This window comes from Ovis aries, chromosome 11, assembly GCF_016772045.2.
Source record: "Ovis aries strain OAR_USU_Benz2616 breed Rambouillet chromosome 11, ARS-UI_Ramb_v3.0, whole genome shotgun sequence".
In the NCBI taxonomy this organism is placed as follows: Eukaryota; Metazoa; Chordata; class Mammalia; order Artiodactyla; family Bovidae; genus Ovis; species Ovis aries.
The window spans coordinates 24,155,333-24,179,073 of record NC_056064.1 but is presented as its reverse complement, the minus strand read 5'-3'; the positions used below and the strand labels follow the sequence as shown (position 1 = coordinate 24,179,073).

General features: G+C 49.4%; 1 protein-coding gene across 2 annotated transcripts; it reads left to right on the top strand.

The window, feature by feature from the left end:
• Positions 1-48: 48 nt before the first annotated feature.
• On the top strand, positions 49-22,985 carry TRPV1 (transient receptor potential cation channel subfamily V member 1). Of its 2 annotated transcripts, XM_027975474.3 has the most exons (15): positions 49-362; positions 1,104-1,261; positions 1,337-1,489; positions 1,881-2,021; positions 2,158-2,456; positions 3,603-3,782; positions 5,231-5,389; positions 6,750-6,845; positions 8,424-8,494; positions 10,001-10,166; positions 10,574-10,640; positions 12,203-12,522; positions 13,786-13,913; positions 15,265-15,380; positions 21,992-22,985. In XM_027975474.3, the coding sequence occupies exons 1-15, from the start codon at positions 58-60 to the stop codon at positions 22,162-22,164; spliced, it is 2,532 nt and encodes an 843-aa protein (XP_027831275.2). In that variant the 5' UTR covers positions 49-57; the 3' UTR covers positions 22,165-22,985. The 2 variants fall into 2 exon arrangements, 1 of the variants encoding a protein (XP_027831275.2); XR_006061143.1 differs by lacking the exons at positions 49-362; positions 1,104-1,261; positions 1,337-1,489; ... (9 more) ...; positions 13,786-13,913; positions 15,265-15,380 and adding an exon at positions 20,647-21,090 and having other exon boundaries at positions 21,992-22,103.
• The last annotated feature ends 756 nt before the right edge of the window (positions 22,986-23,741 follow it).

Genomic DNA, 23,741 nt, shown 5'->3' with positions numbered 1-23,741 from the left:
CCTCCAGCTGGAAATAAGCCTGATCTTGGTGGCTGCCCACAGGCTGCCTCCTGGGCCATGGAGAATCTGGGACGGATGAAGAAATGGGGGAGCTCAGAATCACGGGAATCTCAGGACCTGCCTCAAGAGGACTCCTGCCCAGACCCCCTAGATGGAGACCCTAACTACAGGCCAGCTCCAACCAAGCCCCACAGCTTCCCCACAGCCAAGAGCCGCAGCCGGCTCTTTGGCAGGGGTGATTCGGAGGACACATCCCTCATGGACTGCTCTTATGAGGAAGGCCAGCTGGCATCCTGCCCAGCCATCACCATCAGCCCTGTAGTCATCATCCAGAGGCCTGGGGATGGCCCCACATGTGTCAGGTAAGCTGCATGTGAAGCCCCCGCCTCCGTTTCCACCGGGAGCCTGACTGGCCCAGCTGGCTGAGACCCCAGCCATGGTGACTCCATGTGATACTTGAGTTTATGGGCAGAAGGTCATAGAGCTGGGGAGCTGAGGGGGCCTCCAGAGGTCACCTGGTCCAGCATCTGTACTCACAGAAGCTATAGGACATGTGGCCACACGTGCTGGCATATATGCTGATCCTAGCTGCTGGCTGATCTCTGGGTCCAGGCTTTGAAGGTGCACCAGCCTCAATCATGTAGACTTCAAGTTGGAAAGCTTAAGGGCAAGATGCTTTTAAACAGAGTACAAGACTGCTTCAGTGAGCGTTCAGAAACCTCCCACCACCTCCAAGGCAGGACAGGGACTCCCCTGGTCTGGCTGACTCCTGGGGCTCTATGAGGATGCTCTTCCACTTAGCTGAACCCCTGTCCCCAATCTCCTCCAGGCTACCCCAGCCTCCAAGCGGGCAGAGAAGTGAGTGCCTGGGTGTTGCAGGAAGTAGTGGCTGCAGAGATATTCTAGCTGATGCCTACAGACAGAATGGGGGTACATGTGCCCCACTGTTCCCTGTTACAACTTGGTCTGAGGAGTGGCTTTCTTTTTACAGTTACCCCCTTTCATTTTGCCTCGGGATTTAGTTGTTCTCCCTGACCAGCTCTGAAGGTCTCAAGGCCAAGGGGAGACCAGAATATGAGACAAAGGTATTCTCTGGTCCACAGGCAGCTGTCCCAGGACTCTGCTGCCCCTGAGAACCTCAAGCTCTACGATCGCAGGAGGATCTTTGAAGCAGTTGCTCAGAATAACTGTGAGGAGCTGGAGAGCCTGCTGCTCTTCCTACAGAAGAGCAAGAAGCATCTCATGGACAGCGAGTTCAAAGGTAGCCCCGAGGCTGTTGGGTTCCCGGGAGGTGCCTCTCTGCAGTGCCTGCTCTGACCCCAGCTTTGTCTTGCAGACCCAGAGACAGGGAAGACCTGTCTGCTGAAAGCCATGCTCAACCTGCACAACGGGCAGAATGACACCATCCCCCTGCTCCTGGAGATAGCCCGGCAGACGGACAGCCTGAAGGAGCTCGTCAACGCCAGCTACACAGACAGCTACTACAAAGGTGAGGTGGCTGGGGCCAGTACGGCTCTGCCCACATGCTCTCCTGGAGCGACGGGGCACCCTCACAGCCCGACAAGCCTCTGAGCCCCTTACTTCCTTTCCCAGCCACTGAATCAGGATCTCCTGGTCCTGGGGGTTCCCTTCCTCTCCCACCTCTGGCTTGCTGCTCCTTGATCTTTGGCAATTTTGAGTCCTTTAGCTCCCAGTCTGGTGTTCCCAGTTCCCAGGAGGCTCTACTCCTGTTCAGGGACTCCTTGGGCATCTTTAGGGGATCCTGGCTTGCTCTGTTGGGGGAATCATCCCACACGTTCTGTCCAGGCCCTCCCTCAGCACCTGGCCAGTCACCCCCTCAGGACTACCAGTCCCAAGCCAAGAGCATGCATCTTCCACAGGCCAGACGGCGCTGCACATAGCCATTGAGAGGCGGAACATGGCGCTGGTGACCCTGCTGGTGGAGAACGGGGCTGATGTCCAGGCTGCGGCCAATGGGGACTTCTTTAAGAAAACCAAAGGGCGACCTGGCTTCTATTTTGGTAGGGAGACCATGTGGTAGACACTTAGCATCTGGGAAGTTTGAGGTGGAGACAGAGGGAGTGGAGGCTGGGTGGTGCAAGGGCCAAGCCAGTCTCTTTCTAGGGAGGCCCACCGTGTGCCTGTGGTTGGCTGCAGGTGAGCTGCCCCTCTCCCTGGCTGCGTGCACCAACCAGCTGGGCATCGTGAAGTTCCTGCTGCAGAACTCCTGGCAGCCAGCTGACATCAGCGCCAGGGACTCAGTGGGCAACACGGTTCTGCACGCGCTGGTCGAGGTGGCCGACAACACGGCTGACAACACCAAGTTCGTGACAAGCATGTACAATGAGATTCTGATCCTGGGGGCCAAAATCCACCCTACGCTGAAGCTGGAGGAGCTCACCAACAAGAAGGGGCTGACGCCGCTGGCTCTGGCCGCCCGGAGTGGGAAGATTGGGGTAGGGAGGGGGAGTCATGCCTGAGATGAGGATGCTGTGGGAGGGGGTCTGCCTGCCTTTCTGAACTTCTGGCATCAGAAGAAGCTGCCACATCAGCCTGTAGGGGGTCAGAAGGGTGGGGACGTTAAAGTAAGCCAAAGGAATTGTGAGGTGCTGAGCAGAAGCCAGCAGCACACATATGGCCAGTTCTTTTTCCTATACTATTTTTTTTTAAAAATTTTTTATTTTGTATTGGAGTATGGCCAACTAGGCTTCCCAGGTGGTGCTAGCAGTAAAGAACCTGTCTGCCAATGCAGGAAACAAGAGACAGGAGTTCGATCCCTGAGTTGGGAAGATCCCTTGGAGGAGGGCACGGCAACCCACTCCAGTATTCCTGCCTGGAGAATCCCATGGACAGGGGAACCTGGCGAGCTATAGTCCATGGGGTGGAGAAGAGTCGGACATGACTGAAGCAACCGAGCACACGAGCATGCATAGCCAATTAATAAACAGTGATAGTGCCAGGTGAACAGTGAAGAGACTCGGCTGTGCGTATACATGTATGCGTCATCCCCCAAACTCCCCTCCTGTCCAGGCTGCCCACATGTGGCTGTTTCTGATTTTCAACTCTGAGCGTCACCAACAAGCCAGGGGGTGAGGGTGGGTTGAGCCGAGAGTGAAATGGAAAGAGAAGCTGTTGGTAATTTTTCATGCAAGACAGGACTTTTAGTCTGTGGATGATGTCAGGCCATGGAAGGCTGAAGATGGGGCTGGGCAGCTGGGAATTGGGGGTAGGGTGGGAGTTTCTCAGTACCAGGGGATTCTGGGAGCTGGTCCCTGCTCATACTGAGTCTCTTAGGACGAGAAGCCTGGCTTTATAACTTTGGTTGTATTTCTTGAATTTTCTTTATTTCCTTTTGGCTTGAGGTTTTCTAGAGGGGACCACTGCAGTCCTTCACTGAGAACTAGGGGGCCAGGTGTGATCAGGTGATAGGTCTGAGGCATTGGGCAGCTTGATCTAGAAGGCAGTTAAGAGATCGCTGAATGTGGGTGGGGACCGTCCTGGGCTTCAATGGACTCGGAAGCAGAATTACTCTTGGAACAGAGCTAGTGGCCTGTACAGGGCCTCAGGCTAGCCTCTAACAGGTTCTTGTGTCCCTGGGGCAGGTCTTGGCTTACATTCTCCAGAGGGAGATCCAGGAGCCTGAGTGCAGGCACCTGTCCAGGAAGTTCACCGAGTGGGCTTATGGGCCTGTGCACTCCTCACTCTACGACCTGTCCTGTATCGACACCTGTGAGAAGAACTCGGTGCTAGAGGTGATCGCCTACAGTAGCAGCGAGACCCCTGTGAGTGGACCGGGGCCGGGACCCAGCTTCCGGTCTCACTGCAGGGAGGGCTTCCAGCCTCACTGCAGCCCCAGGCCCCTCTCCAGCCCATAGTCTAACTCTGCCTGTCCTCCCATCACCTGCTACCTGGGGCTTGGACCCTGCCGCCTCACCTCCCCATTTATTCCCACTGAATGTTTTCCTGTATCATACACTCAATACATGATAACATTACAATAAAACTTTAACATTTCAAAAGTAGATAGACAAGAATCCTCCATTTATACCACATGAAAACATATAGCTTCATTTTGTTTATATAAATGGGATCAAACTCCATATAGTACAGAAAACCATTTTTTGTTTTTTCGCTTAGTGGCATGTCTTACAGATAGTTTTATATCAGCACATATGGGTCTACTTTATTTTTTAAAAAATGACTGCAAATACGGGCTTCCCAGATGGCTCAGTGGTGAAGAATCTGCCTGCCAATGCAGGAGACGTGGGTTCGATCCCTGGGTTGGGAAGATCCCTTGGAGAAGGAAATGGCAACCCACTCCAGTATTCTTGTCTGAGAAATCCATAGACTGAGTCTGGTGGGGTCACAAAAAGTTGGGTACAACTTAGCGACTAAAGAGCAAAGTAGCAGTAAGTATTCCGCGATAGCTGCTGCTGCTGCTGCGAAGTCGCTGCAGTCGATAGGGATGGGGGTAAATATCCACAGGAGGACTTTTGAGTTATTTCCAGTTTTCTCGTACTACATGCTGCAGGTTGTTTGGCACGGGCTTGAGAATTTTTCTATGAAGGACACCTGGAATTGGAATTGCTAAATCAGAACTTATGTCCTCAAGATTGCATGAAAGCACTTGCCTACCATCAGTAGGTACACATCTACCCAAGTCTTTGCCAACCTGGGTATTACCTTTCTTTTTTTTCCCAAAACTAGTTTAAGTCCATGGAGCCCAAACAGCTATTTCACTGATGTCTTAATTCTTGTTTTCTTGATTGCTGTGAGGTTGAGAATTTTTTCATATGTTTTCAACCATTTGTATTTCTTTGGTAGAATAGCAACATTCATTATCCTTTGCCGTCTTTTCTACTGGACTATTTGCCTCATCCTTTTAGTACGTAGAGGCTCTTGTTCTAAAATGAATTGGTCCTTTCTCTACTGCACATATTTCGGATGTTTTATTTTCTCCTAGTCTCCTAGCCTCTTACAAAATTCATTTGCATCATTTGGGTCCATCTTAGAGTCACTAGTCCAATTACACTGCACAACAGGGGTTACACAACTAGAGGGTGGGCCATTCAAGGAGCCTGCTGGTCCAGACCTGTGACCCCCTGCTGCTGCTCAGGCCAAGGGCGTGGTCATTCAGAAAGTGGGTATGAGGAGTCCCTGGGGCTGAAGGGGGCCTGCAAGGTGGATCTTACTGGGAGGAGTGGGCCTTACCTCTCTTTGCTTCCCTTAGAATCGCCATGACATGCTCTTGGTGGAGCCGCTGAACCGCCTCCTGCAGGATAAGTGGGACAGATTCGTCAAGCGTATCTTCTACTTCAACTTCTTCGTCTACTGCTTGTATATGATCATCTTCACCACGGTCGCCTACTACAGACCTGCGGGAGGCCGGGTGCGCCTGAGGCTTGGGCCTCAAGGGGGAAGCGGGGAGGGGACGGGCGTTCCTAGAAGACCCCAAGACCCCGGACCAGGCGGGGCCCAGGAGACATGGAAGGGCCGCCTGGAGATCTTACGTTCCTGCGCTCAGTCATCCTTCTCCTGGTTGTCCCGCACCTGCTTCTTGTTCTCAGCCCCTTCTTCGGCCTCCTGGTTCTGAGAGGCTGAGCCTATGGTCGCTGAGGTACCTGATTGTAGAGAGGGTGAACTAGGTTGGAAAGGATGCAGGGATTAGGGGGCTGGAAGCGGCTCTCCACTGGGCTGGGTGTCTTCAGGGTCGTGGGTGGTGCAAGCCCTGAGCACATTGCCAACTCTCTCTCCTGCCTGCTTTTGTTCACTCATTCACACACGATTCATTCCCTGGACACAGACTTTGAGCACTGCTTCTAAGCAAGGCCCTGGACCATGCATCAGCTCAACCTAAGATCAGACTTTCCCTGCTATCAGAAGTCATAGGCTACCTCAAGTTTCTTAACTGAGTCCTTCATTCAATATCCCAGCACTTAACTTGCTGCCTTTATTTCCAGAGTGCCTTGCTTATAAATTTGGCTGAAAAACTCAACTTCCTAGTTAGGTGGAATCTGATTTCTATACATCTATTAAGGCCATCTAATGAGTTTCCTTTATTTATTTATATTTTTGGCCTCACTGAATGCATATGAGATCTTAGTTCCCCAATCAGGGATTGGACCTTCGTTCCCTATAGTGGAAGCACAGGGTCTTAATCACTGGGCTGCCAGGGCTGACTTTAAGAGAAAAGAGAAATGTGCTAATGAAATGAGCTAGTGAGAGTTGGACATGACTGAAGCGACTTAGCAGCAGCAGCAGCAGTGAAGCAGTGCTTATGAAATACGGATGGTAGGCTGAAAGGAAACCCACTCTAGAAAACTGTGTGACCGCATTCTTTTCATCATCGGAGGGAAACCTTGACAGTTCTGGGAGATCGGGGGTTCACCATAGGCTGCGGGAACAGCAGGGAGCACATGGCATTGTGTCTGTAAGGGTGTTTCCACCTATGCCACCACTGTCCTCCCAGCCAAGCAGAGCTCTGGACTAGGGCATCATGCGAGAGCCAGCACAGTACATCAGGGATGCTCCTCTTACCCCCTGGAGGCTCTCCTCTTGCCCCTTGGGAATCAGGTCCCATCTCCTCACAGGTGCCCCCATAGTAATACGTTGTCTTTGTTTGGGTCTACTCCTGATGAAGGCTAAGCCTCTCCAGAAGGGGCTGGGTCTTAATCACAAGGCTTTGCACCTGGTAAATGTTTGTTGAATGAATGAGTGAGTGGAATCATTAATCTCTTTGTCCTTTGCAGCCTCCCTTTAAGCTGAAACACACTGTAGGGGACTATTTCCGAGTCACTGGAGAGATTATTTCTGTGGCAGGTGGTATCTACTTTTTTTCCCGAGGGGTAAGCATTCCTTCCCATGCTGTGAGTTTCCATTATCACCTAAACAAAAAGCCAAGAGACTCATTCAGTGCTCACCATTGTTTTAAAAACCTTTTTATATTGTATTGGGGTATATCTGATTAACAACATGAGAGTTTCAGGTGAACAGTGAAGAGATTCAGCCATACATATACCTGTATCCATTCTTCCCCAAACTTCCCTCCCATCCAGACTGCCGCATAACATTGAGAAGAGTTCCCTGTGTTATACAGTAAGTTGCTATTGGTTATCCATTTTATTTTATTTTGTTTTTTTTTTTTTTTGTTATCCATTTTAAATATAGCAGTGGCTCACTCACTTTTTAATTCATCAGCCATGTAACAGCCCTGCTTGAGAACCTTAGAGATGCATAGGTTAAGATGAGAACCCTCAGGCATTCACAGCTGGGGAGAGGGTACTGGTTTGCCCCGTGTGTCCCCTTGCAGACCCAGGTCAGTCACACTTGAAGACAGGCAGTCAGGGCTGTCCAGTGAACATAATATTTTAATTACAGAGGTAGAGTGCAAGTCTCTTAAGAGACAGGATCGTGACTGGTAGCTGTTTAATTAATTGAAACAGTTCAGTAAAAGCTCAGAAGAATGAAATATGTATATACTGGAACCATTTTATTATTTGTTTATTTTTAAAAGATGCCCCCTCCTCTTTTTTTTGGCCATGCCACGTGGCTTGTGGGATCTTAGTTCCCTGACCAGGGATCAAACCTGTGCCCCTTGCAGTAGAAGCATAAAGTTCTAACCACTGGACCACCAGGGAAGTCCCTGAAATCATTTTAACTAAAATCCCCAAACATGCATATTCCTAGGCCATTCTTCTAATATACGTGGGACCTCTGTTTCATGCACAAAGGATTCTGAATGCAGAATTTGAGATAATTATGAGTTTTTCCCCTTAATCTTTTTGATCTAAGCCACACTGTTTTTCAGTAACTCATCTTTAAGGAGTCTTTCCTAATCATTGGACGCTGTCTTCATAGAAACAAATGTCTTTATTTTCACACTCATGGTTTATATTATCGTAAAGTATGAAACTGTAGTAGCAAGTGCAGTGGGCAAAAAGGCATTCTTGGCAAACAGGATTAACCACTGGGAGGGCACGGAGCGTGTGAGCATCCTGGAGAGGAGCATTCACCATGGGCATCGGGCAAAATGTTTTCAGAGAGTGAAGAGCACCGGTTTATCCAATGAGTTAGTTCAGTGGAGGCTGGTTAAAGAACTTTTACTTTAATTCAAACTTAGTTAGAAAAAGCACAAATTAGAAAGGAGGGGGGAAAAAATCGCCCAATCCCATCATTCAAGCATAGCGATTGATACTATTTTGGTGGCTTAACTTCTAGATACAGTTGTAATTTCACTCTATTTTAGAAAATTCACCTGACCGAGTCATACGATATTACCCCATTAGTCTGACCCAGGCTGTCCCACTGTCTTCATTATCTTTGCTTTGCTGCACTTCTGTGGTACATCGTGGTGCTGTTTAGAAAACAGTCTAGTTGCTCAGTGTTTAACCTTTCCTGAGATCTTATTCTCTGTTTACCTGCAGATTCAGTATTTCCTGCAAAGGCGACCGTCACTGAAGACCTTGTTTGTGGACAGCTATAGTGAGATGCTTTTGTAAGTGATACTGACTCTTATGCCTCTGCAGCAGATAGCATCTTTTGACCATGAGACCCAGGATGACAGCAGTCAGCTCATTCTCACTCATTCTCTCACCTACACTGGGCCTGGAACCTAGTAGGGCTTCACAAACATGTTGAATGAATGATGGAAGGCACCCAGTAAACCTTTGCTGGGTGAGTGAATACTGAGGGTCCACTCTGCACCAGGTATGTTCCAGGTACTAGGGAATGACCAACCTGTTCCCCAAGCTCCCGTGGTCTATAGTCAGAGTTAGATGTACCCTTGTTCCTTTTTTCCATCCTTTTATCCATCCATCTGGGAAGGGACCGCTGAGCAGACCCTGTCATGGGATTGCCCACATGTCCTCTAAGCCTGTCCAGGCCTCTGATGGGCAGCCCCCGCCAGCCTGAGGAGCAGAAAGGACATCTTCCCTGACTCTGCTCCTGAGTTTGAGGATGTGACCAGCAGACTCTACCTGTGGTTTTTCGGGAGCGCACAGCCTGTTCTCCTCACGAGCCTAGGCCTCCTAGACTCTCTGCCGTCTGTGAGGCTATTGTTCCCAGGAACTGCGTAGGGAGGTTGTTGGAGCTAAAGCCCTGTTTTCCAGCCTGTTTTCATTGTTGCTTTTAGATTCCTTTTCTTTTTTTTCCTAATTGCTCCTCCCATGAAATCTCTTACCACAGATATGCTGTATATCTGTCTATGTACTATATTTACTCATTTAAAAAATTTATTCATTTGCTTTTGGCTGTGCTGGGTCCTGCTGCATTCAGGCTTTCTCTAGTTGCAGCGAGCAGGGGCGACTCTCTAGTTGGGGTGCCGGGCTTCTCATCCCAGTGGTTTCCCTTGTGGCAGAGCACAGGCTCTGGGCGCGTGGGCTTCAGCAGCTGCAGCACATGTGCTTAGTTGCCCCGTGGCATCTGGGACCTAGTTCCCTGACCAGCGATCGAACCCCTGAGCCTGCATTGGCAGGTGGATGCTTAACTACTGGACCACCAGGGAGGTACTGTCTTTATATCTGTGCATTGTGTGTAAAGAGAATAGGATTTTGCACACGTACCTTCCTCCTATCCCCCCGCCAGCACCCGGGCCTGATTTTTGCCTCTTTGGGACAATATCGCTCCCACTGACACTCATGGAGGTAGGATGGCCATCCCCTCTCCCACCTCCCCCTGTGGCCTTTGAGGGGAGGTCCTGGCATCTTGGGGCTTCCCAGGTGGCGCTAGTGGTAAAGAACCCACCTGCCAGTGCAGGAGATGTAAGAGCCGTGGGTTTGACCCCTGGATCGGGAAGATCCCCTGGAGGAGGGCGTGGCAACCCACTCCAGTATTTTTGCCTGGAGAATCCCCATGGACAGAAGAGCCTGGTGGGCTACAGAGCTGAACGTGTTCTCAAAGAGCTGAACACGACTGAAGGGACTTACCGTGCATGCGCGCCAGGCACCTGGGGTCCTGTCTGTGCGGGTGCCTGTGGGCAGGGCCTGCTGTCCCTCCTCCTCAGCTTCATGCAGTCGCTGTTCATGCTGGCGACCGTGGTGCTGTACTTCTGCCGCTGCAAGGAGTACGTGGCCTCCATGGTGTTCTCCCTGGCCATGGGCTGGACCAACATGCTCTACTACACCCGCGGCTTCCAGCAGATGGGCATCTACGCCGTCATGATCGAGAAGGTGGGTGCCGGTGCCCCGGGGCTCCTCCTCAGAGCCTGACTACCTCCTGGGGGCGTGCAACTCAGCTCCGCAAACTCCATCCATCCTCTCTGTGTTGTCTGGGAAGGTCCTGCTTTAAGACCCACTTTCCCAGAGAATTCCCCAACAATCAGGCAATCTGGCCTTGACCCAGGGTTGGGGGCGCCCTTGAAACATGACCCCCCCCCCACACCTGCCAGGCTCCCTCTCCCACCAGAAGTTAAGTCCCTCATGACTCCTGAGCTGAAAACCACCAAACCAAACCTAGCTGTCTGTCCTCTGATTTCACCTGGGCTCAAGAAAGAGCCCCGGGCTGACACAGCCCTGGTACCTGCCTTGGCCCCTCCCGGGCCTGGAGGAGGGTCTCACAGGCCCACTCTCTCCTGCAGATGATCCTCAGAGACCTGTGTCGCTTCATGTTTGTTTACCTCGTGTTCCTGTTCGGGTTTTCCACAGGTAATGGGGTGTGGTCAGGGCTGCTGGGAGGCCTGGGCTCCCGCTGACCTCGGCTGCCTGAGGACTCTGCAGGGTTGCGTGGGGAGAGGCCCGCCGGGGTGTGTGTCTGCAGGAGACAGAGCAGACGGACAAGGAGTACCCTGAGATAATAATAGTAGGAGAACCTGGAGATTGATTCATAAAAGATTTTAGGTCATTTTGGAGGTATAAAATGCTGCTTGCCTGTGGTATAGTTGCATCTTGACTCAAAAAATTTTTTACAATTGATTTATTTTAATTGGAGGAGAATTACTTTACAGTATTGTGGTGGGTTTTGCCATATATCAGTATGAATTGGCCATAGACATACATGTGTCCCTGCCCTCCTGAACCTCCCTCCCCACCCTAGGCACAAGATGTCTACACTCTTTGCCCAGAGTCCCCTAGTTGTTTTACCACATTTAAAAAATCACTTTCTCTTCCACTACATACACATACACACACCACACACAAGTGCTTAGTTGCTCAGTCGTGTCCGACTCTTTGCGACCCCATGGACTGTAGCCCACCAGGCTCCTCGGTTCATGGGGATTCTTCAGGCAAGAATACCGGAGTTGGTTGCTATGCCCTCTTCCAGATAACCTTCCCAACCCAGGGATCGAACCCAGGTGTCCTGCATTGCAGGCAGATTCTTTACCATCTGAGCCACCAGAAAAGCCCAAAAATAATGAACTGGGTAGCCTATCCCTTCTCCAGGGGATCTTCCCAACGTAGGAATCAAACTGGGGTCTCCTGCGTTGCAGGCAGATACACACTACACCATACTTATAAAAAAAAAAAAAACAGAATTGCAGATATGATCAGTCCTTTACCACTAAATACTTCAGTGTGTATTTCCTGAAAACAAGAACATTTTCTTACACAAACACAGCATAATGATCCAAATCAGGAAATTAACATCAATACTGGACTATTAGCTAATCTTCCAGCCTTCTTCAAATTTCACCAATTGTCCTAATAATGTCTTTTGTAGAAAGGAAAATCCCAGATAACACATTACAGTCACTTGTCAAGCCTGTTTAGTCTCCTTCAGTCTGGAGCAGTTTCCTCACTCTTTCCTTCTCTTTTGTGACCTTCACATTTTTATTGAGTAAAGGGCAGTTTTTTAAGTGTCTCTTGGTTTGGGTCTAGCTGATGTTCCTTTACAGTTAAATTCAGGTGTGCATTTTTGGTCAAAATATCAAGGAAGGAATGTGTTTTGCTTATATCAGGTATCCCATGATGTCTGTCTGTCCCTTTCTAGTGATGCTAACTTTGTGGTTTTTTAAATCAATTCATTTATTTTTGGCTGGGCCTTCATTGCTGCGCACAGGCTCTCTCTAGTTGCAATGAGCAGATTATGACAAACTGATAGTTCTGAAGAAGGGAGTACATTTTTTTTTTTTCCCTTTAAATTCACACAAAAATGCCACATGGCCAAGCCAGAGTTCCTGCTGTGGACCCATCCTGGGCCAGTGGGTGTGCGGGTTGGGGACCCTGGGGTCTTAGGCTTCCATCGGCCACGTGTTCCCTGTGTCCTCCAGCGGTGGTGACACTGATTGAGGATGAAAAGAATGACTCTGCGTCAGGTGAGCCATCGTCACACAGGTGGCGAGGGCATGGCTGCCGGTCGGCCGACAGCTACAACAGCCTGTACTCCACGTGTCTGGAGCTGTTCAAGTTCACCATCGGCATGGGGGACCTGGAATTCACCGAGAACTACGACTTCAAGGCTGTCTTTGTCATCCTGTTGCTGGCCTACGTGATTCTCACGTACATCCTCCTGCTCAACATGCTGATCGCCCTCATGGGCGAGACGGTGAACAAGATTGCGCAGGAAAGCAAGAACATCTGGAAGCTGCAGGTGAGCGGCAGCACCAGGGGTCAGCTGCTCCGGCTGCTGCGCAACACAGCTGGGTGCACGGGGCACTCTCTGGGGAGGGCGCAGACAGCCCAGCCAGACCGGGGGCTCAGGCAGCAGCCTCCCCCTCAGATGTCTCCCCTCTGGCTCCCCCTGCAGGGGTGCTTGCCCAGGGTCACTCCGCGTCTACTGTGGGCTGGGCAGTCCCTGGGAGGAGGAGACACAGGGTTCAGCCCCATGGGGTGCCTGTCGCAGAGGATCTCCGTCTTGATTGGGCACCAGAAGCCACACTCTGGGAGCAGCTAAGATGGGATGGGCCGTGAGAGCTGTATTTTTTTGTTTGTTTGACTGCGCCGGCTCTTAGTTGCTGCACACGGCATGCAGGCTGTTAGTTGCGGCATGTGGGATATAGTTCCCTGACCAGGGATTGAACCTGGACCACCTGCATTGAGAGAGAAGAGTCTTAGCCACTGGACCACTAAGGACGTCCCCTGACAAGTGCATTTTTGAGCTTCCTAGTCCACCTCTGCCTTCCCAACTAATAATAAAAGCATCATTCTTACTAAGTAGCGCTGGCTCTACACCAGGTACTGTTCTAAGTGTCTCACTTACATGCTGTCTTTAATCCTATAACACTGCTACCAAGAGGGCACTCTCAGTATCCCCGATTTTGGATGAAGGCACTGGTTTCCTAGGTGGTGCAGTGGTAAAGAATCCGTCTGCCAGTGCAGGAGATGGAGGAGATGTGGGTTCGATCCCTGGGTCGGGAAGAGCTCCTGGAGAAGGAAATGGCAGCTCACTCCAGCATTCTTGCCTGGAGAATCCCATGGACAGAGGAACCTGGCGGGCTACAGTCCATGGGGGTCGCAAAAAGGGTCAGACATGATTTAGTGACTAAACAACAACAATGAGGCAGAGAAGTTAGTTATCTGTCTCCAAGGCAACCAGTAAGTAGCCCAGCCAGGACTCAGCCCCAGGAAGTCTCACCCTCGAGGCTCTGCTCTTATCTGCTGCATTATGTTGCCCCTTCTTGAGCTCCTCGGGGAAGGGTCTGGGGCTGGCTGTGCCTGTGCAGGTCTGAGCTCCATCCAGGGGTGTGCACCTGCCGGGCTGTGAAGACCAAGCCTGGTGCAAAGGGTACTGGACGTCCGTCCTGGAGGTACAGGGACAGGAGAGCCCCTGAAGACACTTGGCAGGAGGCACTGGCAGCTGGGGTGGCCCCTGGATGAGCCCTCTGCCTCTGCCTTTTGTGTGTCCTTCCTGCAGAGAGCCATCACCATCCTAGACACGGAGAAGAGCTTCCTCAAGTGTATGAGGAAGGCCTTTCGCTCAGGCAAGCTGCTGCAGGTGGGGTACACACCTGATGGCAAGGACGACTACAGGTGGTGTTTCAGGTAATTTCCGAGGCAGGGTCAAAGCTCGGGGAGCTCGGGGGCTCAGCCACGGATATGGGGACCCACCCAGAGCTAGCTGTGAGGACAGAGATTGGCCTTAGGGCTCACCTGTGGGCATGGGGACCCACCCAGAACCAGCTGTAGGTACAGGGGCCCATGCTGGGGCTTAGTATGAACCTGGGGAACCACCTAGAGTCACCTGTGGGAACAGAAGCCTTTCTTAGGGTCTCTTGGGACCAGTCATGAGCATAGGGGACTATCCCAAGGCCAGCTATAGGTACAGGGGCTCCCCTGGGGTTGGCTGTGGGTACAGGGGACCCAGCCTAGATCTCAGACTGTGGGACCCAGACGTGAAATACTGGAAAACAAGGTGTCCAGAAGGGGTCACCTAGCCATCAGAGTCAGAACTAGGAATCCAGTCTTTAAAGTCCCTTGGCCCCAAGGTATAGTCAGAGGGCGCATCTTCAGAGGTGGTGTCCAAAAGGCAGGTCCCCTCCTCCCTGGAATTCCCTGAGAGTTCAGGTGGTTGGGACTCTGTGTTCTCACTGCTGCAGGCTCAGATTTGATCCCTAGTCAGGAAATAAAGATCCCATAAGCTGCTTGGTCGGAGAAGGCAATGGCACCCCACTCCAGTACCCTTGCCTGGAAAATCCAATGGACGGAGGGGCCTGGTGGGCTGCAGTCCATGGGGTCGCCAAGAGTCGGACACGACTGAGTGACTTCAGTTTCACTTTTCACTTTCATGCATTGGAGAAGGAAATGGCAACCCTCTCCAGTATTCTTGCCTGGAGAAACCCAGGGACGGGGGAGCCAGGTGGGCTGCCGTCTATGGGGTCGCACAGAGCCGGACACTGAAACGACTTAGCAGCAGCAGCAGCAGCAGCAGCAGCAGCAAGCTGCTTGGTGTGGCAGGCTTCCCAGGTGGCGCTAGTGGTAAAGAACCTACCTGCAAAGGCAGGAAACACCAGAGACGTGGGTTTGACCCCCGGGTCAGGACGATCTCCCGGAGGAGTGTGGGGCAACCCGCTCCAGTATTCTTGCCTGGAGAATCCCCATGGAGGGAGGAGCCTGGTGGGTCCTCTCTCCTTCATTGGCAGGTGGATTATTTATCACTAGCGCCACCTGGGAGGCCCCCAGCAGTGTAGCCTGGTGGGCTACAGTCCATGGGGTCAAGAAGAGTTGGGCGTGACTGAGACGACGTAGCAAGGATGCACTTGGCAAAAACAAACACCAAAGGCAGGCCCCCCCGGGCCCTCCTCTTACCAGCTGTGTCACCCCGTCCTGGTCTACGGGGGTGCTGGGACTGCGGGGCTGTGGACCGCCAGCTCCCTGCTGCCCCATCTCCTCGCAGGGTGGACGAGGTGAACTGGACCACCTGGAACACCAACGTGGGCATCATCAACGAAGACCCGGGCAACTGCGAGGGCATCAAGCGCACCCTGAGCTTCTCCCTGCGGTCAAGCCGAGGTGAGGTGCGAGCGGAAGGGGGGCAGGTGAAGCCTTGGGGTCCCCCACCCCCTGGAGCAGCTTCGGGGGTCAGCCACCTGCACACTCAGTCACAGGGGCTCACGCATGCCCACTCAGCCCACAGCTCCACGGCCCCGTACCTGCTGGCTCTGCCAGGGTTCCTGGTCATCTGTGCCCCAGGGGAGGCTGTCAGCCCACATTCAGCCTCCGGTGGGCTGCCCTGTCTCCTCCCTCCCAGTCTTTACACCTAGCGTCTGCACTCCGCAACGCGAGGCTTGCGGACACAAACAGGGACTCTCACCTGCCTCACATGCAGGCAGGCAGAGGAGGGAAGAGTGGGAGCAGAGGAGCCCCGCGGAAAACCACTACCAGGAACCAGCCCTTCAAACCGTTAACGGTAAACATTTTAAGAGTATATAGGAAGTGAAAGGTCCAGGGGAAGATACTCACCTGAAAGTGAGGCACACCTAGTCTTTTATATTGAACACATTTTATAATTACAACCCTGCACTAATTCTTTTTTTTTTTAATTGTGGTAAAATATATATAACATGAAATTTGCCATTTTAACTATTTTTTTTTCAAACCGTATGGTTTGGTGGTATTAATTATATCCACGATGTTGGGTAAGCATCACCCTTACCTATTTCCAAAACGTTTTCAAGATTCCAAACAGGCATTCTGTACCATTCAACAATTAATCCCATTTCCCCCTCCTCCCAGTTCCTGGTAACCTCTAACCTACTTTCTGTCTCTAGGAATTTTCCTATTCTGAGTACTTCTTGTAGGAGGAATTACACAACGCTTGTCCTTTTGTGTCTGACTCAGTAGTGCTCCACTGTATGTATCTACTGTATTTTATTTACCCATTCATCTGTTCACTGACATTAGAATTGCTTCCATCTTTTTGACTGGTGTGAATAACGCTGTGAACGCTAATGTACAAGGTTCTTTTTGATACTCTGCTTCCCAGTCTTTGGGATGGTAGTGGAATTGCGGCATATATGTTAATTTTATGTTTAACTTTTTTGAGAAACTGCCAAACTTTTCCAAAGCGGTTGAGTCATTTTACCTTCCCACCAGCAATGTACCAGGGTTCCACATCCTCACCTACAACTTGTGATTTCCTGTTTTTGTTTGGATTATAGCCATCCTAACATATATGCAGTAGTATCCCACTGATTTGCATTTCCATAATGACTAATGATTTTGAACATCTTTTCATGTGCTTCAGTTCAGTTCAGTTCAATTTTTTTTAATTGTTGAGTTATAAGAGTTCTTTGTATCTGCCAAATGTAATTATTTATCAGATATATAATTTTCAAATATCTTTTCTATGCTGTGAATTGCCCTTTGATGTACAAAAGCTTTTATTTTGATGAAGTCCAGTTTATCTATATTTTAAAATTAATTAACTGGAGGATAATTGCTTTACAATATTGTATTAGTTTCTGCCGTACAACGATGTGAATCAGCTATCAGTATACATACCAATTTATCTATTATTTCCTTTGGTTACTTGTTCTTTTGGTGTCGTGTCCAAGAAATCACTGTCAAATCCAGTCCAATGTCAGGAAGATTATTGCCTCTGGTTTGTTTTTTTCTTTTAGAGAGTTTTCTAATTTTAGCTCCCTACCATTTTTTCTATATCCTTTCTTTTTTAAAAATTAATTTTTAAATTTTAATTGGAGGATAATTGCTTTCCAACGTGGTGTTGGTTTGTGCCGTACACCACCACCAATCAGCCATAAGTATACATATATTCTCTCCTTCTTGAGCCTCCTTCCTACCCACTCCCTACCATTTTTAAGTTGCCTTTTTCTTGAGTCAGCATGTTCTTGGTTTCTGAAAACCTTGGGCTATTTCCCAGAGTTCTGACTATGTTGCTTCTAAAGTTTCTGCCTTTAAAAAAATGTTTTTGTGGCAGCATGCATGTTTGGAGCTGTCTACTTTGCCATTTGCTGGTGTCACTAATTTTGTTTTTATTGTTGCTAATTCTTAAATGAGCAAAGAATGAATCAAATGTTGGTAGGTTTTTTCCCTTGTTTTGGTTCACTGGGGAAAGGCATGATTTTTCAGGCAAACTAGCCTGATAGCATGATACTGCAGGTCTTAGATTTGCTATTGCTTCACAGAGAAGCTCACTTTTTTTTTTTCTATTTTACAAACTTTTAAAAAATATCCTTTATTGAGATGCAATTTGCATCCAATAAAATGCACATATTTTATGCATACACTTTGATAAGTTTTGACAATTCCCTGGAGAAAGAAATGGCAACCCACTCCAGTATTCTTGCCTGGGAAATCCCATGGACAGAGGAGCCTGGTGGGCTAGCAGTCCATGGGGTGGAAAAGAATTGGACAGGAAGTGGCAATTCAACCACCATCACACCCTCAGGCAACCACCGCCTCATTCAAGATATAGACTGTTTCCATCAGCCCGGAAAGGCCCTCATGCCCCTTTGTGGTCAATTCCACCCTCCTCATCCCGGGTAACTATCTAATTTCTATCTCTATAGATTAGTTTTACATCAGCTTTTGTTTACCTGAAAATGTTAATTCCCTCTTCATGTTTGAAGGATATTTTCCCAGATACAGAATTCTAGGTTAATAGGTTTTTGTTGCTTTTTAATTGTATATCTTAATTTAACTTTTTTAAAATTATGTTTTGGCTGTGCCACAGGGTGTATGGGATCTTAGTTCCTCAACAAGGGATTGAACCCATACCCCCTGCAGCGGAAGCCCAGAGTCTTAACACCTGCACCTCCAGGGAAGTCCCCTTTTGTTGTTGGTTTTAATTTCAGTACTTAAACTATGATTCTCTGCTGTCTTCTGGCCTCTGTTGTTTCTGATGAAAAATCACCCGTAATTTGCACTGCTGTTCTCCTGTCTGCGGTGTGTCTCCCCTCACGCCCTCAACTGCCTTCAAAATATTCTCTTCATCTTTGGTTTTCACCATTTCAACCAAAATGTGCATAGGTATGCTTTTCTTTGCTTTTATCTTGCTTGTGGTTTGTTGAGATTCTTGGATCAATATGTTTCATCAAATTGTGGAGACTATATACACTTCGCTTTATTTTCCCCATGTTCTTGTTTTACAGGCACGTTGAGCCGTTTGACATTGTCCTGTGGGCTTCTGAGGCTTTGTTCATTTTCCTTCAAATTTGATAATTTTTACTGACCTGTCTCCGAGTTCATTGACCCTTCCCTCAGTCATCACCAAACTGCTATTAAGCCCATTCAGTGAATGGACTATTTGGTTCTGGAATTTCTATTTGGTTCTTTTAAAAAATAGTTTCCATTTCTCTCCTGAGATTCCTTAGCTGTTCCTTCATTAAGATTGCTTTCCTGGGACTTCCTAGGTGGTCCAGTGGTTAAAACTCCATTCTTCCAATGCAAGAGACACGGGCTTGATCCCTGGTTAAGAACTAGGATCCCAAATGTTGCGTGGTGTGGCCAAAAAAAAAAAAAAAAAAAAAAAGATTGCTTTCATTTCGTTCTTTGAATGTATTTATAAGATTTATAAGGTTTTGATTCTCCACCTATTAAATCTGCTAAATCCAACATTTGGGCCATCTTGGGGTTAGTTTCTACTGACTTTTTTTCTTGACTGTGAGTCACATTTCCCTGTTTCTTGTATGTCTAGTAACTTTTAATTGTATACTGGGCATTGTAATAATATGCTATAGAGACTTTTGATTGAATTTTCATTCTAGCTGGCGGTTCAGTTACTGATGAATCACCTTGAACTTGTGTATGCTTAGCTTTAACATTTAATTATGGTAGATCTGTGGAAATGTCAAGGTGTTTACCAATCCCATCAAACTTGTGGGACTCAAAATCCAGACTCTTTCCTCTGTGGATCTTGTCAGCTCTTGACTTTAGGTTTTTTAAGGTGGGTCTCTCTTTCTCTCTCTCTCTGCTTTTTTTTTTTTTTTTTTTGGTTCTTGGCTGAGCTTCTGGGCAGGTAGGATCTTAGTTCCCTGATCAGGGATCAAACCAGTGCCCCCTGCATTGGAAGCATGGAGTCTTAACCACTAGACCTCCAGGGAAGTTAGAGCAGGTCTTGAGTAGACCTTATTCTAGTGTGTATAGAGTAAGTAGGGCATTTCTGGTATTTTAGCTTGATCCTCAGAGTAGAAAAAGGGTATAAGGAGGTCTGTCCCTTGGTTGGACTGGATCTCCAATATCGCTCAGTACTGCTCAGATTCTGATGTTTCTGTCCCACTTTCAACCCCACAACAGCTACTCTCTGATAAGATTGTGCAAGTATACTAACTCTGAGCCAAGGACTTGTGGGGAACCCCATCCCAAAGACTTCTGGACCTCTACCCCCACAGCTCCCTTCTTCTTCTCCTGCACCCTGTCCCAGGGATTCTAGCTGCTTTGCCTGTTCAAACTCTGCTCTCTTCTTCCTTAGCTCAGAGGCACTTCCACACTCTGCTGAGACTCCAACTCATGGCACTACAGTCTGAGAACTAGTCCCTAAAGAGTACTTTAGGGCAATCACAGGGCTCACCTGGTGAATTTCACTTCTCTCAGCAATTGCAGCTTCTCAGGCTGTGCTCTTATGCCTGAAGACATTTGCTGCATGTATTTTGTCCTGTTTTATGGTTGTTTACAGCAGGATGGCTGGCTATCAGAGCCAAAAGTGGAAGTCTATTTTATTAAGAGGCTTACTTTTGGAAAACTACTCAAGGGCTTCTTCGGTTTTCCCAAGGGCCTCCTTCAGGCCACTATACTTCCCCCTGCTCATCCCGAGTTTCATTAGAAGCATTCCCTGTGTCAGAGTACTTATTGATGCTCTTTTTCAGTTGTTAACTGGTCCAGCTTCACCGCAGAGCCATTCGGAGATGGCTTTGCATGTGACATGAACAGTTTTCTGACATTGCTCATTGATTTCATGAAACTACGCACCTTTGACAAGATTTGCTGTTTCACTTTGCAGTTAGTTGTGTTTGCATGACATTGTTGGCTGTTTACAGCATTGCTCATTCACTGTACTATTAATAAAGCCATTGACCCAGTGGCAGGGATACACACACAACTCATGTTACTTGGGGTGCGGCTTGGAGATGGTTAGAGGTTCCCTGGTTTCACACATATGATTAATTAGGAAGCATTTCCTGAAGATTTTGCTTTCCTAATCAACTTTGTAACAGTGGAAACTCCAGTAATGAGTAGTGAGATCATTTAATAATGAGGAACTCTCCCCACCCACTTAGCCCATGTGATTGGGAAGGGGTGAGGGAATGCATCAGAGAAAGGGCAGGGGAGATAGTGGTCAGCGGCTGAGCCAGGGAGAGCATGTGAGGGGGTCTCGGCATTAAGACTGAGGGAAGTGGGTGCTGGGAGCCCCACGCCTTCTTTGAGGGCCCGGGAACTGGAGCTGGGTCAAGCAGTCTCTGAGGTTGGGTTTCCCCAACCAGCCAGCCAGGCAGGCAGAAAGGAGACGGTGTCTCAGTGAGCACTTGGCCTGTCTCCCCATGGAGCCCCCCTGCTTCTATGCCTTCTCTAAAACCTCCATCAGCCATCTACTTAGTATCAGATGGGGCTTGGGAAGCAGGCCAGGGTCAGCCTGTGGGCCCAGGGGAAACCCAGGACCTGGAGAATTCAGCTGGGCCCAGCTTCCCATGTTCCTGATGCCTTTGAGACGTGGCCAGGACAGGACACCAGCGGAGGGGAATGAACTGTGGCCTGAGGGCAGAAGGTATGATTTAGGCTGGCTTTCTAGAGAGATCAGACCTGAGAGGGCCAGCCAGAGGGCTTGGCTGACCGGGGCTCTGGCAAGTGGGAGGAAAGCTTGTATAGCTGTCCCCCTGGGCTGTCACTTCTCTGAGGGTCACCATGGGGGAGGGGGGCGGGCGGCTGGAGATCCCATGAGGGTGACAGTGGGGTCTTCCTCAGGGCCTTCCTGGGATTTCAGGCCACACATGAGAGCCCACGTCAGGGCCCAATGTTGTTATGGTTCCCTTGGCGTTGTTCCCAATCCACTGTTCACTGGTGGGGTCTGGGCCCCAGATCCTGATTCTCCGGCTGGTGTTCATCCCCTGCAGCTGATCTGGTGTGGAGCTGCTCCCGGGGTAGCCCCAGTGCCTCTTTCACTCCCACGTGGGCAGGGAAGAAACAGAGGCTGAGAGTAGCAACCCCTGGACTCTCCTGGGGCCACAAGCAAGTCAGCGTGGAGTCGAGGAGGGGAATTTAGGAGCTGCCTGAGCAGATGAGGCTCCTGGAGCAGCTGAGGGAAGAGGAAACAGCCCCCATCCCTGTGTCCTGGAAGCACTGAGGTGCCTACACCCCACTTTATCTAGAGGGTGGTAATGCTAAACAACTCCTTGGTATCATTTTGCTGCCTCCAAGGCAGTATTAGGCTTCCCTGGTGGCTCAGTGGTAAGGAAGCCGCCTGCAATGCAGGAGATGCAGGTTCCATCCCTGGGTCAGGAAGATCCCCTGGAGAAGGAAATGGCAACCCACTCCAGTATTTTTGCCTGGGAAATCCCATGGACAGAAGATTCCATGCGGGCTACAGTTTATGGGGTCATAAAGAGTCAGATACAACCAAAGCGACTAAACAACAATGAAGGCAGTAATAGTGTTTCATCATTGTTCAGTTGCAGGGAGGAACTGGAAGAACTTTGCCCTGGTTCCCCTCTTACGAGATGCAAGTACTCGAGAAAGGCACCCTGCCCAGCCTGAAGAAGTTCACCTGAGGCACTTCACAGGATCCCTCAAGCCCGAAGATGCTGAGGTCATCAAAGATTCTGCTGCTTTAGGGGAGAAGTGAGGGGCTGCACAGGGTGCTCTCCACCCTGTGGGCCTTGGGTACCCCACTGCCACTGGTGATGGGCATGTAGGGGCCTCTAGGGAGTCTCAGCAGCCTGGCCCCACCAGCGTCGCCTCCCAGCCTTTACTGGACAAGCTGTGGGAGGTGTTGCTGGATGCCCAGGAAGAGTCATCCAACCTTCGCTGTCTCCAGCTGCATCTCCTAAGACAAAAGGATCTCGCTTTCTGGGGTTTACTGACTTTATCAAACATGCGAATGAGAAGTCTCCACATGCATGTATGCAATGCCCCTTTGATTTTCTATTCCTAGGAGTGAAAGGCAGCGAAGCCCAGGGAAACACCTCTGAGAACAAAATGCTTCCTTTGAGATAAAATGCCCAAGCGTCTGTCTGTATTGTGCTTAGTATCTCCGCTGTCCAGAGTGGTCTGGGATGGTGACGGTTGCTCAGCTGGAGAAGGTGGGGGAACCTGGCCCTCTTCCCAGCTCTGCCAGAATCAGGTGTTTCTGGAGTGACTCCCTCCTTCTATGTGATGCATCGTAGTTCCAAAAATATTAGCTCTGCTGCTGCTGCTGCTAAGTCGCTTCAGTCGTGTCCGACTCTGTGCGACCCCATAGATGGCAGCCCACCAGGCTCCCCCATCTCTGCTGTTCAAATAAAAGTATGGGACCATGTCCCAAAACCATGTGGCAAGAATTTTTTTTAATAATCTTCCATCTATGTGGCCATAGTCCCTGCTTGCCTGCAGTGGTACCTATTTCCATCTCCACTCAACTTGCCATCCATCAGATAAATACAGAAATAAACATATATGTCATACCAAGTGTGAACTGCGTGTCAGTCATTGGGCCAGTGCGGCTCTTTGGTTCCATGTGGTCTGTGTGTGCATGTGTGTGTACCCATGTGCTTGTATGTGGAACCCTGTATGGCTAGGAGCCTCTCGTCATGCTTTACTTGTCACCTGTGGTTAAGGGCACTCCTCCTACCATAGTTAGCAAACTATGGGCCATGGGCCAAATTGGGTCTGCCACCTATTGTAGTAAACTTTTAAAGAAATTTTTTGGCCAGTGCCCTGAAGCATGTGGGACCCTTGTTCCCTGACCAGGGATCAAACCCACATCCCTTGCTTTGAAAACATGGAGTCTTAACCACTGGAGCACCAGAGAAGTTCTTAAACAAACTTTTATTTTTCAAGTAATGTAGCCTTTCATTTATATACCCTATCTGGCTGCTGTCGTGCCACCATGCAGAGCTGAGCAGTTGCAAGAGATTGAATAGCCTGCAAATAGCTGCAAAGCTGGGCCTTTCTGGAAAATTTTGAGGATCCCTATATTATGGACTGGAATTTAAGAAGGAATGATCTAGAAAAGTAGTCTGTCCCAGACACCAATGGGTTTTGTTATGTCTGTGGAGTGTGGAATGAGCTATCCAGTCATTAACTTGTGGGGTGTTGGTCCACAAGATGAAGAATGACATTAGCTGAGGCCAGGCTTCGGTCCTTTTGTGAGAGGTCTACCCAGAGGGAACCCTGGGTCACCGTCCTCAAATTCTGCAGCAGCACGTCCACCTCCACACACAA

What these genes read in the sequence shown, in the direction of transcription:
- TRPV1 (XM_027975474.3), top strand. Translation starts at nt 58, where the DNA reads ATGGAGAATCTGGGACGGATGAAGAAATGGGGGAGCTCAGAATCACGG. An exon ending in ACGCCGTCATGATCGAGAAG is followed by an intron (nt 10,167 to 10,573) that starts GTGGGTGCCGGT and finishes TCTCTCCTGCAG; the next exon opens with ATGATCCTCAGAGACCTGTG. An exon ending in CCTGTTCGGGTTTTCCACAG is followed by an intron (nt 10,641 to 12,202) that starts GTAATGGGGTGT and finishes TGTGTCCTCCAG; the next exon opens with CGGTGGTGACACTGATTGAG.